Source organism: Pelodiscus sinensis, chromosome 3 (genome assembly GCF_049634645.1).
Source record: "Pelodiscus sinensis isolate JC-2024 chromosome 3, ASM4963464v1, whole genome shotgun sequence".
In the NCBI taxonomy this organism is placed as follows: Eukaryota; Metazoa; Chordata; order Testudines; family Trionychidae; genus Pelodiscus; species Pelodiscus sinensis.
The window spans coordinates 11179449-11197317 of NC_134713.1; the positions used below are offsets into that span (position 1 = coordinate 11179449).

Sequence of the window (17869 nt, forward strand, 5' to 3'; positions counted from 1 at the left end):
TTTTGCTATACATTTTAGACACACACAAATTTAAAACTTACTTAGAAAAAAATGTTGGAAGTTTTGCAAATCTCATTGAGACGTAAGCAAATTCTAGCTATAAGGGGCAGAGCTCCACAGATTTCATCACTGAAGAAACTACAGCTCTCCTGACACTAGCAATTCAAAGCAATACACAAAGGGATGATATTACAAGGCCAAACAAACTTGCTCGGTCCCTGGGCAAGGTGGGGGAGGCTGGCTCCACACTCCTGGAAGGGGCAGGACCTTGGGCACAAGGGGCGAGGCTCTGGCAGGCAGCCCTCGGAGCCACTCGGAGAGCACCACCCATCACTCAGGTGGTAACTTAAAGGGTCCAGGGTACCAGCTGCTGCCACTGTTGCAGTTGCAGCAGTGGCAGGCAGGAGCCTTGGGCCCTTTTGAAACCTGCCCCCATTGGTGAACCTGTTCAAGGTTTAAATATAAAGGGACAGTTTTGAAAGTTCAATTTTATCCATTATATTTATTGCATTAACAATCATTTTTGCATAAAATATTCATACACATAAACACTGGCTGAGGAAGTCAACATAACAAGAGTCTATTCTCTGCAAATTCTCTTACAATGAGATCTAATAAAAAGAACAGGTTCCAGATACTTTTGGGTAGTTAAACTACATATGCCAAGTTTCCAGATACATGCCACATGCAAATATTATTAATACAGTGAAAGTGTGTGAATGTTAGATGTAAATTCTTTTTGTGGGTTGATAAATGAAATCTATGCATCTATCTACATGCTCACACCATTTTCCTGTGCTTTCAATACAGGTGCATTTGAAATTCAGAATCCTGGGTATACTGTATTCAGCTTGTACAGAACAACAACTTTAATGATACTATTTCTGAGCCTTGGCTGCCAGAACTAATATTCTTATGGATCGGCGGGTAGTTGAGTTAGCCTGTACAGGATAAACTTAAAAAACAAATAGTCTGGTAGTATTTTATAGTCTTAACAAAACATGTAGATGGTATTATGAGCTTTCGTGGGCTCAGCCCAGTTCTTCAGATGACCAGAGTTTTTTATTCTATTCTTATAGCAGTCACCACCCAAAATCACACTATCGCCACAATTACCACACCATGTTATCTGAACTGTGATATCCTATATGCTATACTATGGTAATTTTGGGTTATCATGCTGATTCTGTAGTGATGACTGCTCCTATGTGCTTTGGGTGTTTGGCTTTATCATGGCTCTTTGAAAGTCATATTTGGGATCTCTCATTCAAAATGGTATCCCGTTAAGTTAAAAATATTAAAGCTATCAAAATGATCAAGTATATTGTTATATTATTTCCCTGAGAACTTTACTCAAGTTCAGTAACTAAAAAACAGCTCTCCCTCTTTAGAATGCACAGGGAAAGATTGTGCAAGTAACACTTCCATTTTGAAACAATTAGTCCTGTGAGAAGTTGCATGTATGGAAACAGTCTGACTTCTATACATCTGACAATACTATTATAATTATAATATATAAAATAATTAGCTTCTGATATGAATTGACAGCTAAAACATCTATGGTATACATTTTTTCCAAGCGGATGTAGTGTCTGTGTGTCTCTTTTTTCTAAATCGTTTGATTTGGTCTTCCTGAGGAGTTGGGACATAACGCCAGCTGCTGTGTGTAGTACAATGTTTTCCGGCAGATGTCTGCAGCCTGAGAGAATCAACAGGGCTTTGAATAACATCTCCAGCATAAGAGTCTTCTTGTCACAGTTGCTGTATGTTATAGGATATGAATCCCACACAAGTGGATGAACCAATTTTAAATAATACCATCTGACAATGGCAGAAAAAATTGTTAAAAGGTCTGACAAAGTCCTGGAGATGGCTGTTAGCCTTGGGAAATAAAATCCAGCCCACTGACAAAGTCTTCTCATCCTTCTTTTGTTTGATCAGATGAAAATCCAAATTTAATGATTCCTTTCTAAGATCGAGAGGCAATGTTTCAACAGCATTTAAATGGACTGCCAAGGAACATTCATTTTTGCCCTTTAAATATGCCATTCAAAAGAATATTTCAGAAAGATGCTAATAGTAAGAACCATCTGAATATACTATAGCAGGCATCTTCATATGTTTTTGATATTAACGTGATTTCACATTCACAATTAATGTCATAGTTTGTTATGAAATTATTTTTAGAATTAAAAAGAATAACTATGCTAAGACTCAAATCTGGTACTGACAATATTGATCCCAGACTACCAAGAAAACTATAAGAGAAAGAAACAATCTGTATAAAAGGGGTCAACATCATCTTCCTCGAGTCAGTAATTCCAAAGGCTGGAGTTAGGGGCTCTTTTCTACAAGTAAAAATAAACCAAGTCCCCTATTTTAGACCGAAAACAATCCCCCAAGTTCATAGCAATTTATTTCTAGTAGGGCATGTCTAGAATACAGTTTTCTTTTGAAAGAAGATATGCAAATTCGGTGTGAATTTGCATATCTTCTTCCCATCACTTTTTCGAAAGAGGTTTTTTCGAAAAAGCAAGCAGACTAGATGCGGTTCTTTTGAAAAAAAACCCTCCCTTTTTCGAAAGAATGCTGTAAACCTAATTTTTTGAGGAAGAAGGGTTCTTTGGAAAAACGATGTGTTTTTTTTTAAAGAACCACATCTAGACTGCTTGCTTTTTTGAAAAAAACTTCTTTCAAAAAAGCGATTGGAAGAAGATATGCAAATTGGCGCCAAATTTACATATCTTCTTTCAAAAGAAAAACGTTGTCTAGATGTGCCCATAGTGATAGCACAGGACCGGAGCTATTTCTTCACTGGAAATACTTGGAGATAGCTAATTCAATATAGCTATTTTGAGGTAAAATCATAGTGGCTATAATGGACATTTCACTAGGAGACTGGGTTATGTAGGGAGGTAGTGGATCTCCATTCCTAGAGGTTTTGAAGTCCCAGCTTGATAAAGCCCTGGCTGGGATGATTTAGTTGTGATTGGTCCTGCTTTTAGCAGGGGGTTGGACTCTATGACCTCCTGAAGTATTTCTATGATTGTATGATAAGATACTGTAGTCATTACCTTGATATAGCTAGTTGAGGTAAATCCCAAACTGGAGGAGGAGGTTATAGTGTTAACCTGACTACCTGCAATGATGTTAAAAATCACCTGTTATCTTAATTCCACTAAGATTTTATACTGAGATAAGTAGCTCAAGCAGGCAATCTTAACGTAAAAATATAACTTATGTAGCAGTAAAGACGGAGCCTGAGAATCAGTACTTGTGGATTCTGCTCCCAGGTCTTTGAGTAACTGATTTCACCTCTTTGTGCTCAGTTTACCTAAATGTAAAACAAATTAAGTAATAATTATCGACACTAAATGCTACTGTGAAGATTAATTATTTAACATTTGTAAAGAGTTGCATGATTTTTTGGTTTAAAAAACTCAAATAAGTATAGTTTCATTATTGTAAATAGTCACTAAATTAAAAAAAATCTATTGTAATGGGAAATGTGCATGGTTATTGCCTAAATCCCTTAAAAAGAGGCCATACCATTTGCCATGCCATCTGATCTCACTATCTGAGAGGTGTCTGTGTAAGTCAGAACTTGAATGGGACCTCTAAGGAATCCCTATGTCCTGGAGAAATGGTACTGATGATTAAATATATAGCATTCCTTGTGAGTCAGCCTGATTCAGTACCCAAGATAGCTTGGTATAAAAGAGCTATATGGTTCTGAAGACATAGGAATGTAGGTCCTGACAATCCTGTGATAATTAAATATCCAGAGAGACTTTTCAGAAGAATGAGAAAATTATCCCAAATGTCCTGGCCAATTTCCAGCATGGATTAGTTACAATCTGTCTAATTCACTTTGGGTATGTCTACATAGCAGGGCTAAAGTTGAATTAACCTACGCAACTTCAGTTGCGTCAATGGCGTAGCGTAAGTTGAAATAGCTTAACTCGGCTTAACACTTCCTTCGATTCCCTTACTAATTGTGAAATGAGGGTTACCATGAGTCAAAGTAAGAAGTCCTCCAGCTCGACATTATTTTGAAATAAAGGCTTGTAGTGTAGCACTATGTTATTTCGGAATTATGTCAGTTATTCCAAAATAACACTGCTGTGTAGACATACCCTTTCTTTGTAGCATCAAAAGTACACACATGTTTTCTTTACTTCCCACCCTAGAAGTCTGCTTTAATCCACATAATTGTAAAAATGTAGTACAGACTGGAAATGTAGAAAAAACAGCCCTACAACCCAGCATATATATGTAATAGCTCATATCAGCTACGAAGTTTTTACAGATATGAAAATAAGAAATAGTGAGGATACCACTGACCAGTTTGAAGACAAATTTGGTTGGCTGCAAGACATCCTGCAGAGTGCATCTGACTGTATGTTCCCCTCTTGTACTAGGTGTACTGCCAACAGGTGAATTTGACGGTGAATATACCAGAGCCACCATTTCCCTATTACCATGGAGGGGCTTAGGAATGGGCTCCCCACTGTTTGTTGATGTGGAAAAGGGCCATGCTATTGCCTACCAGCACCTATACTACACACTGTTTTGTGGACTGGCGGAAGGATTTTGGTGCACATCTTATAGTCCTAAGATCCAGAACACTGATGTGGAGTTGGACTCCCAGGTGTGCCAGTGGCCATGCGTGCACACGTCCTGACAATGAGAACACCAACCTAGGCATCTGTGATTGGTTTAACAGTAGGGGATGCAGGAATTAATGATACCCCTTGCAATACATTGTTTTTGATCTCCCACCAGCAAAGCTATTGAAGTAGTTTAGGCAATATGATTAGCTTCCTTTTCAAAATAATGAGATGTTACTTAGGCCACATCTACACTGCTGATTTACTGTGCTGCGACTTTCTCCATCAGGGTATGAAAAAACACCCCCTCCTCTGCCCCCCTCCCAAAAATGCAGCAAGTTATAGCGCTGTAAAGCAGCAGTGCAAACAGGCTCCCAGTGCTAGGAGCTGGCCCCTAATTTAGCTTGTTTCCACAGAGAGCTAGGAGAGCTCTCTCTCAGTGCTGGGCCTGTGGCCAAGCTTTAATGTTTTAAGTGTAGACATAGTCTTAGTGTTGTAGGAGTCACATCATTTCCAGATGAACAAAGGGTGCAGCAGAAGTTGAAGAGGCCATACAACTTAGTACTACAGATGTAACCAGGTTAACTGATAACCGGTTTACTGGCACCTGGTCCAGATCCAGCAGTCCCACAGTTAACCATGTAACTGATAGACTGGTGTTCCATTGGAGATCGATGGACACAATAATTTAGTTATGTTGATTTATTTATTCATATTTAACAAAAAAGGGGATCTAAAAGATGCATAAAAACCAACATGCTTGGCAGGTACCACTAACATTAGACAAGTATTGAAAATATCCACCATATAGGCAATAAGACTACTCACATATCATTCACATACAGAACTGTTTGCAGAAGGGTCAGGGTCTTTTTGGATAGCACTTGATTTTCGTCTACAATACCATAATAAGGAAAATATTCTTCTGTAGTATACTTATGATTATCCCATATACATATCCCCCTCCACCCAGAGAAATGAAAGCAGAATTAAACAAATTGATTTTGCTCTAGATCATAAGAAAAGCAGTAAGGACAAACTTGCACGCAACTGGAACTTTCCTGGGTTTTTACACCATTTCCTGTTTTCCAATGTGCACATTTAATGGACAAGTAATTTTTGGGGTTGTCAGAGCCAATGTATAGTGAATGTACTCTATGATATGCTTCCCCTCCCCATTCTAACTCCTGTATGTATGTCTCTATTTGTGATGCATCAATATATACTATCTAGGCAACATACACTGTACAATGCATTGATAAAAAGAGTTCAAAATACCCAAACATTAGGAAAATATTTCACTTTGGTTATGTCTAGACTGCATCCCTCTGTCGACAGAGGGATGCCGATTAGGCAGGTCGACATTGCAAATGAGGCAGAAATTTAAATATCCTGTGCCTAATTTGCATAAAAATGGCCACCGCGTTTTGCTGTCTCAGCACTTTGTCGGCAAAAAGTGTCAGTCTAGAGGCGAAATCTGTTGAGGAAAAAAAGACTTTTTTGACAGATCTCTTATGCCTCCTGCAAGGAGGTTTACAGGAAATGTCAAAAAAGGCTTTCTTTCTCAACAGATATCCCTCTGGACTGCCACTTTTTGCCCACAAAGTGCTGAGTCAAAATGCGGTGGCCATTTTTATGCAAATTAGGCATGGGATATTTAAATCCCTGCCTCATTTGCAATGTTGACCTGCCTAATCTACATCCCTCTGCCGACAGAGGGATGCAGTCTAGTCATACCCTTCACGTTTGACTGCTAATTATCTTCACCAGAAATACTGATTTCTATGAACCATGTTTCCTTTAAAAAGTTAAACTACGCTTAAAAATGCAGGTATGTAGGTGTCAGATATGCAAAACACAAAGGCCCAGATTCTATCCTTTCATCAGAAAAAACAAGTAGTAGAAAAAGATTCTCAATACCTCAAAAACACGTCCAAAATATAGTAAATGAAATAGTACCCTCTTCTCCCAGCAAAACCATAAAGTTTGCAATGTAAGCTTTGTTCTCTCAAATGCTCTAAAATCATCATTTACTATGACTGGAAATCCAAACAACCACCAGACTACATGTGACCATAATAATAAGCCATGGACAAAACCCCTAATAACCTAAGCACAATAGTTGAATAAGGTTCTATTCATTTCACTGGCCTCAGTTGAAAACTTGTTCCATTTGAAATCTATTTACTGGTTCCACTGTAAAATTGGTAAATAATATACTCTTTCTGCATGCTATTCACTATCGTAACAGTTACTGAACATCAGTATACTACAACACTAATAATCATGTCACTTCACCAGTGAAGCATTCATACCCATACATTCCTTTCTCAGAATAAACAGTATAAAAGTACTCTAAGATCCAGACAGCTGGTATAATAAGGAAATGTTAGGAATGAGGACCTGCAGCTGCACCTGGGATCAACTAATTAACTGCTACTAATTGGCCAATTCTCATCATTAGCTGAGCGGGGTTGCCAGAATTGCTCTTGATGACACCTGGAGCTGCAACCAATCCTGTGAGAGGTCTACCCAGTCGGCCTGATTGCGCACACATTGGTCTATGACAGGTAATATCCATAAGGCCGCTATGTCAATGCTCAAGTAAAACTAATTTTCCATCATTGCCTCAGGCAGGAGGGATGGGCCAGGCTGGGGACTAGCCCCCTTAAGGTTGCCAAATTTCAAGGCAATATGATCCAGTCTGTCTGGTAGGGAAAGCTGGCAACCCTAAGCTTTCACAAGTTCAAGGTTCACGTTGCCTATGCTCAAAGAAAATGCCCATCGTTTTGCTGTGAGGATAATAATCCAGTATGGGCAGCATATATTTAGGTTGTCCAGTACTTTCTATTATAAAGGATTCTTGCAACCTTTCATTGGAGAAGTATTAACATTCCCATTGTTTGCAATAGGCCTTTGCTCTCTTCTGTGAAATTCCATTAATGTTTAGTTGAGTAGTAAAGTGTTGAAAATCACCATTTCTGTTCTCTCGCTCGAGTGCCACAGGAAAATTCTGTCAGCATGAGTGTTCTAAAGAGCCCAGCTCATGCTGCCACCAAAGCAGTGGAAGTGGACTTTGTATTAGAAATGCATAGGAGCAGCTATAAGCGCAAGAGAGAGTGGAAGCCATGTTGGGCTTCCCCCTCACACATGGCTCCATCAACCCATATTCTGTGGTGGCACATCATGCAACAGGAGCACCCCAAATCTGTGGAGGGTCAGATGGACAGAGACAAGGCAGGCGCTCTGTAAAATTACCTCTCCTGCTACATCTGTTACAGTCCCAGCATACTATCCCCCACACCCCTCCCTCTGGGGCATAGCACTGGAAAGGAAATCCCCCAACTCCTGGCAGCCCATCCCCCACAACAGTTGAATTAAATAGGGTAGGAACCCCAACCTAACAGAAAGGGAAAGCAAAACAGCAGCATTGAGCCTTGCTGCATCCCACTACTACCTGGACCCAGTCCATGGAGCCAGCAACCCAATCCTCAGCTCTAGGACAAGTGCCTTCGTTGAGGCCAGCTAATCCAATGAGCCCTGTAAAGTCTCAGAGGGGTAGTCGTGTTAGCTTGTTCCTGCAAAAACAACGAGGAGTCCGGTGGCACTTTAGAGACTAACAGCTGACGTGGATTTTATGCACTAAAGCTTATGCCCTAATAAATCTGTTAGTCTCTAAGGCTGTGTCTAGATTACATCCCTTTTCTCAAAAAAGGGATGTAAATTAGACACTTCAAAATTGCAATGAAGCCGGGATTTAAATTTCCTGCACTTCATTTGCATAATGGCAGCCGCGGGTTTTTTTTTTAAATGGGGCTTTTTGGAAGAAAAACGGCAGTTTAAACGGGAATTGATCAAAAATAAAAACCTTTTTCAAAAGATCCTGTACTCCTCATTTTTTGATGCCAATGTCATTTTTTGAGGCATACAGGAAAACCCCATTTCAAAAAAACTACAGCCACCATTATGCAAATGAAGTGCAGGAAATTTAAATCCCGGCTTCATTTGCAATTTCAAAGTGGCTAATTTACATCCCTTTTTCGAGAAAAGGGATGTAATCTAGACACAGCCTAAGGTGCCACAGGACTCCTCATGGTTTTTTCATAAGGCCTGTAGTTCAGGTCAAGTAGGTCTGGGTGGTAGTGCTGAGGCTCAAGGTTCAAACCCTGCTAATGATATAAATGGGGAGACTTTGTGGGAGCTATACAAAACAGAATTTGTTTTTACCTTTACCTTTAAAAAGTACAACTTGGAAATTACAAACGAAAATGTCTTCAAAGGAATGTTATTAAGGTTGCAATGCCAAGTTTAATGGTTGACTGAGCAACTTTTGCTTGATCCCATTGTGCATATGACTTTAATTACGTGATCATCTGGGATGTGATCGTAAGCACACATTTTTCCAGGAGACCCCAATCTCATTCAGTGCCAAAGAACATTGAATTAAGGTTGCACGGGCAACTCTAAATCTGGCATTTCCTAATTTTTGAGAGTATGACTTTGCAGCCTAAATAACATTGTTTGGGGTTTTATTTAGTTTAATTTCTGTGTGTATATCTTTTACACACACAAATTTCATTAGAATAATGTTATTAAGGTTGAAATGTCAACCACTCAAAAGTGAGGAAATGCTAGAATTAAGGCTGTCTGGAAATATGCATTATGATGCTGTCTTTAATCACGATACTATTTTTTCCCATAGGATTCCTTTCTCATTCAATGAATAGAATCATTGCTGCTCACTTAAGCCTTGTCTACACTATACGATGCCACCGATCTACTTTAGCTATGCAAACAGCATAGCTGAAGTTGACATATGAACTGAGGAGCTTTGTGTGCGGGAAGATCAGCGGAGGAGAGGGAGGGGGGGCTACTCTCCTGTCAACACCGGCTCTTCTCATCATGGTGGAGTACTGGCATTGCCAGGAGTGTGCTTAGAGATCAATTTATCACGTCTAAGCAGACTCAATAAATCAATGGCCAGTGGATCGATCTCTATAGTGATGATCCACCGGATAGTGTAGACAAGGCCTTACTTCCCAGCACTTCCCAGTCTTCTTGCCCACCCAATTCCTTTATTTCTCACAGTTCTCTTTCTGTCTCCTTTCTGAAGCAGCCTTGGTCTTGCCCCTTTAGCTTCCAGTGGATTTTCCATCCCTCCCTCTCATCCCGGTTTTACTAGACTGCCTATTCAAATGTACGTCTCTCTCTCCATTCCTGGTCAGGCTGTTCCCTCTGCGTTTTAATCAGATGGTTTCCTCTTCCAGGAAGTAGTCATTGAGAGCACAGAAGACATGGTCTCTCTGCTCTCACTTTCGTGTCCAGACCCCAACCTGGTCCACAGCAGCTGGGGGCAGAAATGTATGTTGTATATGAGTATATTGGACAAGGTATTTGGGCCTCACACTTCTATTTGAAACTCCACACTCACTGTTTCTACAGAACACACAAGAAATTAATCTCTCTTCTTGTTGAGAGATTAAGACAGAATTCCTTGCAAATCAATCAATTTTGAGAAAGAGTGATTGAAATTAGTTTCTTTTCTGTGAACTATGCACAGCTCACTATAGGCTTTTCAATGAATGCAAGTATTTCTATTAGTTCCATTGGGAGTGTATACAGACAATTGGGTCTACACTGAATATGAATCTGTAGATGTTAGAACAGGTGGTATACTGGCCTACTTCACTTTTAAATATGTCTTGTGTGTAATTTTATAGGACAATGTCTTTTAACAAGCCACACATTTTACCTATCCCTTTCCAAGTATAACCAGGCTTTAACTTTTTCTTGGCTTAAAGCCTGCTTTCTAAAGGTACTGTATTCTTCTATTGAAGTTATTTTCCCTCCACTGTTTATTCAAAAATGCAATGTACTATGAAAGCATTATGGTGGCTACTCCTGCTGAATTATTGCTATATAAAATCTGAGTGTTGGAAATATATCCCTAAACTAGCAGACAGAGTGACAGATGAATGGTGTTCCTTTTAATCCTAAGGGAACAACAACTGAAATACAGCATTCACAGTGTGATGCTGTTTGCATTCCTTTGCATGTCAGTTCAGATTTCTGATGGGAAGGCTTTTTCCCTGTGGGAGAGATATCACCATTATAAAACAAATGACGGCAAATGACTTTTTTTAGAAAGGAAAAGAAAGCTTCTACATTAAATTACATTTAAAACGGGTCTTTTTTTTGCAATTACTTTAGCTGAAAATAAACAAGAGTTCTGGTTATTAAAACGTGTTGCTTATTTTTATCAGCATATAGTAGTAATTTTGACACATTTTTATGTGAAAGATGTTAAGCAAACTTTATGCTAGTATTCTCAAAAGCAGCTAAGGGAATCCAGAACACAAGCCCCACAGACTTTCCAAGGGGCTTGTCCTCCTAATTCCTTTAGATGCTTTTGAAAATGCCCTGTATTTGAACAGTTAAGCTCTCAGAAGTAAGAAAACACCAACAGCATCCTCACTTCACATTATGATTCCATATACAATTTTTATAGCCAAATACACATATATAGCATTTTGTAAATGCTGTGGTTTACTCCGTGTATGTGTACAGCAGAATTCATAAGGACTACGGAGGTAAATTGTACTTACATACAATGTACTAAGATTGAAAAACAGATTCTTTTCACCGATCCAGGCCATTTCCCCATCGAGGAGGTGCAGAAGGGCCACATATTAACCATATCTATCCATCTGTGAATTCCCCTGGCAGGGGGGATATCTCCGCTGACATAAATCCAGCATAATATGCTCCTACGCCACCTCACCATTTGGTCAGACATAAGCGATGAGCCTCAAGAAGCATGACTCATTGGTTGCAATACTTATTGGTGGATGGCCTGTTGGGAACTGTTACCAGCTGACAGGTTAGTTCTTCTAACTCATGCTGGGGCTGAAGTTGTGCAGGGCAGTGAATCAGAACATTGTAGTTTATCTATACCTACCCCAAATAAAAGAGTACTTTCACTCTGTACTTCTTGACAGTAAAGTGTTCCTCTTCTTAACCTCAACAACTTACTACTACTTTTTTTAAGGGCCCATCCTCCACACATTAAGATCTTATTATTTAGAAGGTGGGAAATGGTGGCACCAATCACACATACATAGAAAAGAGAGAGAGAGAAAGAGAGATATTGCCTCAAATCGAAGACCACAGCAGCCTGTGTTATGAGAGGTAAGAGAGTGGCCATTCTAATATTTATGTAAATAGGCCACCTGAAAAGCTCAGAGTACCAGCGCAGGCACATGCACACACCCTGGTCAGTAAATGAAAAGACAAACACAAAGAGCTTACACCAACCAGCACCTGACGGTCAGCTCACTCCATGTCATACAGAAATTCCAATTCTAACCCATTCTCTCGTCTCAAGTGCAACGTTTAAGACACAAAGGAAAGCAACATTTTAGTGTTTCATTGTGCTTGTGGATTCTGTGGTACACAAGAGGCAGCAGAAGGAAAATTCATTCACAGTGTGATGCCAATTGTGATGATTTTACTGCATTTTAAAGGCAAGAGGCCGAAATCCATGAGCTACATGGTTTCAGACTACCACGGCTGTGGTTCACTCTGGCAAAACTATAACTTTTAAAACAGAAACAGGTAATTTCTATGCCCCTGACAGTTCCACTTTCTACTGTCTACAGTCAAGTAATGTCTATGAGGTGGAATAGTTTTTCCAGCTACAGCTTTGGGAAGCATAAATATGGGTTGTTTACCATTAGCTTGGGACACTGAAGTTCTTAATGATTCAGTGATACAGAATCATTAATTCACTTTTCTTGACAAGGCAGCTGACTGCTGCAACTATTTATTGCTGGTTTTGATACTTTCTTATATTGATTACACTGACTGTAATATGTAATACAATTGCAATGTAATCTCATACCTAACTGAACTGAGAATGATTCTTCTACTCTCAATTACTTTTACAGCCTTACATTTTAAAATTATTCAGCTTTCACTTGTACCCTTTTGATTCCTACCATTGCTAGAGCTAATATGCTTGTGTCAGATTAACATTATAGAAAAATGCCTCTAGATACAAGATAATCTGATTATACAATGCCCCTGTTAGGTAAATCTACAGTTAGCTGGCATTTTTCAATCAAAGCTGTAAAGCTACTAGTTCTACTTCATTAGTGCTTGAAAGTGGGTTGGAGCTTTTCTTAATCTTCAGTGATTGAAATATGTGATGGACATCATAGAAGAGGAAGACAATTCATGTAATTTCAGTTATAATTGTATCAAATGTTTTTTAAAGAAATAACGCATAGAGAATATTTGCTTTTGGTATCATAAGTGAAACCATACCACTAAACAATCATATCCTGTTTAGCCCATAATGACATCAGAAATATATGTTTATCATTTGCTCTGGACAACTTAGCATGTTTTTGGCCTTGGGCAAACTCGAACTGAAACCATTTGCAGTTGTCCAAACCAAGATAACCACACATTTCTGAGGTAATTGATACCTAAAAGGAACACTACTTTTAGATTACAGTTCACGATTTAAGTACACTAATTCCTTAAAGAAGGTTGTTAAAGTTTTTAAAGTATGTATGTCTATTGGACTTCCTCCAAAACATAGCATGGGTAAATCATAATCTATTGCACACAGAAAATGTGATACAGTAGACTACTTAACATACTAACAGCTCTTCTTTTAAGGAATGGAATACATTCCCTGTAATTGCTTATTTCTCCGGATCCATTCCAAAAATTAAAAAAAAAACCCCAAAACTGTGCACGGGGGCAAAATTTTGAGCTCTTTGAAGTAATATGCATCACAAACTAGATTTCTGGTTCTGTTACAAACTGTATGGGATATTTAAACACTGTCTAAGCACGTCATGGTGTTTCAACTAGTGTAAATGTACTGTGAAAGCTATAGGGCATGGCTTCTTTCTTACACTGGTGCAAATCATGAATAAATTAATTGAAACTAATGTAAGAAGATCACTGTAAAACCAGCACGAGAGGAGAATCAATTCTATTATGAATTTATTTGCATCCCCTACATTAGGGGTGAGAAATCTAAGGCCCAGAGGCCAGACACGGCCCCTGGGTTGCCTGGATCTAGCCCCCAAGGCTTAGGACCTCCCCCTGCATTAGAGAGCTCACACTGGCAATCCAGCTCCTTCCCCCAGCCCGCTGCCTCCCCGCAGCTCCCAGCCCCTGACTGATTTTCCTGTGAGTCATTGATCCCCGACCCAAAAAAGGTTTCCCACCCCTGCCCTACATGAACCCAACTTTTAGGAAGGGGGACAAAGGTCCTGAAGCTTAGCCTATGGCATAGGAGCAGGTTTCTCAGCAGGCTGATAGAAAAGAATTATCTAGAAAGGGCTCCTCCAGAAGGGTCTTCCCCTTTTTTCCAAAACAACTCCTATGGTTTACGTGATTAATATGTAGGCTGTACTGGCACAAGTAAATGGAAAGCAATGAACACTTGTGGGCCAGAGCACAGAACAGTTGCACTCTCATTAATATAGTATTAATGAGTATACTACTTGTATACTGAGCCAAAAGCATGCATGGTGCTGTACAGAACCAATCAAAGGAAATGTCCTTCCAGAGCAGCAGAAAGGGAAGATCCTAAATGACTAGTCTGAACGACCATTCCAGCTACAGAGGCTGGAAACTACTGCTCTATGGCAAGGTTTCTCCACCTGGGAGTCACAACCACCCAGCCCTCCCCACATGATTAAATGGGAGGGAGATACTAGCAAGATTCTGCTTGATTAGGATGGGAGATCCCAGTACAGAAAAGAGAGTACAATGCAGGAAAAACTGAAAACTACTACTCTAGCACAGGATGAAAGTCAAGTTATTTCTTATCCATGCTTCTTAGGAAATCCACCAGCAGACAGAAAAACCAAGACAACATAGTTTACAAATACGGCTAAATATGTCAGGCAGATCACCATAAAGAACCAAACCAAAAGGAAAAAAATCCCCCAAACTCTCTATCCTACCTACCTTTCTATCCCTGAAAACTTATACATTCTTTTTTAAAAAAAACCCACTTTACAGATATTATAAATTCCAGAAAGAACTCTGAAGTAATAATGAAGACAGATTTTAAATGTATACATAGGAAAGGAAGATGATCTTAAAGAAAGAATGGTAAGCTGAAGATGGTGTGGGAGCAGACCACTTTCCACCTGATTTCTAAGCCATGGAAAAATGGAAGATGATTATATATTCTTTAAAAACATTTTCCCATATAAAAGGAGTAATCAGAAGGACTTCTTCACAACTGGCACTATCCAAACCACAATATTTTGAAATAGAATTTGCTGTATATCCAAGGGAAACAGAGCTAAGATGGACTAAAAGATCTATCACTACATTTAGTCTACTCCCTCCCTGCCTCCCAGCATGCATACATAGGTAATCAAGAAACATTCACTTCTGGGAAGCAATATGGAAATAAGATTCTGTTTATGCCATCTACCTAGAAAAGCATCAAAGGCTTAAAAAGGGTAAGAAAAATATATTAGAATAGCATGATGTATGAATCTATTACGTGTTTCCTTTCTATTCTGGGATTGGGTCCGAGTGGAGAAAAAGACAAAAATTACCTCCATCCGCTCTTGTTTAACATCATCAATCTCATCATCTTCAAACATGGCCAAGAGCTCCCCGGTCTGATCAATAGAGTTCAGAAAGTCTTGAGCCAGCTTCTGACGTTTGTTGACACTGCTATTGCTGAATTTGTCTGCAGAAAGGCAAACAAAATTACAAATCAGTATGCCATTTTGGTTAAGAACATACATAAGAACATAAGAATGGCTGTACTGGGTCAGACCAAAGGTCCATCTAGCCCAGTAGCCTGTCTGCCGACAGTGGCCAACACCAGGTGCTCCAGAGAGGGTGGACGGAAGACAATGATCAAGCGATTTGTCTCCTGCCATCTCTCTCCAGCCCCTGACAAACAGAGGCCAGGGACACCATTTCTATCCTCTGGCTAATAGCCTTTTATGGACCTAACCTCCATGAAATTATCTAGCTTCTCTTTAAACTCTGTTATAGTCCTAGCCTTCACAGCCTCCTCTGGCAAGGAGTTCCACAGGTTGACTACACGCTGTGTGAAGAAGAACTTTCTTTTATTAGTTTTAAACCTGATACCCATTAATTTCATTTGGTGTCTTCTTGACATCTTTGGTTCATCTTTACATCTGCAAAACATACTTTAATAACATTAAACATGAGGACTTGTTTGAATAATACAGTGCTTCCCATTCTGATGACAAATATATTTTAAATGTTCTGTTAGTCTCTAATTTTAAACCCTCCTTTGGGAAAAAAAAGAGAGAGAGAGAGATCTGGGCTGAAAAGCAAGGCAAAAAAGAGGAGAAAATTAGCTTCATTTTATTTTCTTTCACTTTCAGCTTCAAACAAGATTCCAAGCTGTAACTTCAGAGAATATTTCTGCTCATGGGAGGTGCTGTACCTGTACACAGTTATGAGGGTCTGCTTTTACTTATATCTTCACATCATCCTTATCTTCTTCTGACCCCTAATGTATGTCTGAGCTTGGAAAATCAGGCAGTAACATCCACTGATGTTACTGCAACATTAATACTAATATCACAGGTTTTCACAACCAGAATGCACTATGAAAGTGAACTGTATCAAATAGGGCACTACCAGCTAATCATCTGAGCCCAAATTGCCCTAGGTCCAATAATAACTGATATGCTCCCTGCCTTGCTACTCATAAGCAAACACTCTTAAGCCGTTTCTCGTTACTAGATGATCTGCACGGAATCTTCCCGGGAAGGTGATGCCTCTCTCATGTGCATGCATATACTCAGCCAATGTAACGTGGCGGAGAAAATTCCTTCCCAAACCTATATATGACTATCCCTCAATCTTAAAGGCTTTTCTGTTCTAAAAGCATTCATCAAACAAACCTCAAAATGCAACTGTGCTGCTAACACAAGAGATAAAATGCATCACCCTCAGCCACACTCCAGAAGACCCTGGGTAAAGAGTTAACTAAACTGTTGGCATTAGAGTAGGAGTGGCTCCACAGATAGTCTTTTTTATCCTACTGTCAACTGCTGAAATAGTTAGCCACACAACCTGTTTACCAAAAGGACAATCTCTTCCCAATAAAGAAAAACAAACGAGAAAAAGGGGAAGGAAGATGACAAGCCAGTTGCTAAGTAGTCCATGAGGAATTCCTGGCACAGGATGACCTATCTCTATGAAGGCTGGGAACATCATTTTGCTATAAATAATGAAAATTCACCAAGTACAGAAGACCACAAAAATGAGGATCGCATTTTCAAATGGGGCTTCCATAGTTCTATCGGGAAAATGTGCACATACTCTGTGGGTGTGTATATATATAACAGTGTGCTTAAAATTCATGGCTGCAACTGCAAAGCCCCATTTGAAAAATAAACCCTTAATTTTCAGAGGAAATTTATTTTTAGGTGGCATTTTCAAAAGCTCCCAATGTACAGAAGATTGATATATGAAAATTGTAACTCACTACTTCATTCAAATCAATTCAGCTCAATTTAGTGAGACTTTATTGGCATGAAAAGCTACATAAGTGTGGCCAAAGTGTAAAACAGAAAGACTCCCTTCCTCAACTTTCTATTAGAAGTAAGAAAGATTTACCTCAAATAGGGTCTAGCTTTACTATTTGTAAATTAGAGACTAGCTCTTCAACTAGTGTAAATCACCATAGTTTCCCTGACTTCAGTGGAGTTAAATGGATATTTACTAACTGAGGATTTGGCCCACGATAAAACCAAAATCTACTCAGATTAAAAATTACGCACATTTGTTATAAATTCCGTGACTTGGTTATGAAATGGAGAAGGAAGAGTGTTTCCAATTCTTTAAACTATACATTGGTTCCTTAACACTTCAAACAACACAGGAAGAAAGTCCTGGTCATATATCAGTATTAAGTGACTTTAGATTATGATTGCTTCATAAAATATGTCAAACCCCTTGATAATAAATTAACAAATGTCCATTCAAATGAATGTCAAATCCATGCAACCTCCCCTCCCCCGCACACTGGAGCTGCCACATTTAAATTACACACGCTGAAATCAATTAGCCTTTTAATCAGCACCAGTTTTTTAGTTCAGCACAGTTCTGACATTAAACAGCCCCACTTATCATGTGGATGGTGAATGGAAATATTGAACTTTTATGAAGTAATCTGAATGGAAAAGCACCAGGTTAAATAGACTTGCCAACTAAACTAATATTTT

The 17869-nt window shown here is 39.2% G+C and overlaps 1 protein-coding gene across 7 annotated transcripts in view; it reads right to left on the reverse strand.

Moving 5' to 3' along the window:
* SUPT3H (SPT3 homolog, SAGA and STAGA complex component) overlaps window positions 1–17869 on the reverse strand; it is a 426525-nt gene that overhangs the window by 116239 nt on the left and 292417 nt on the right. For all 7 annotated transcript variants that reach the window (XM_075923378.1, XM_075923381.1, XM_006120667.4 and 4 more), the window contains one exon: window positions 15209–15345. In XM_075923378.1, the coding sequence (XP_075779493.1) occupies window positions 15209–15345 (137 nt within the window). The remainder of the gene's footprint in view (window positions 1–15208; window positions 15346–17869) is intronic.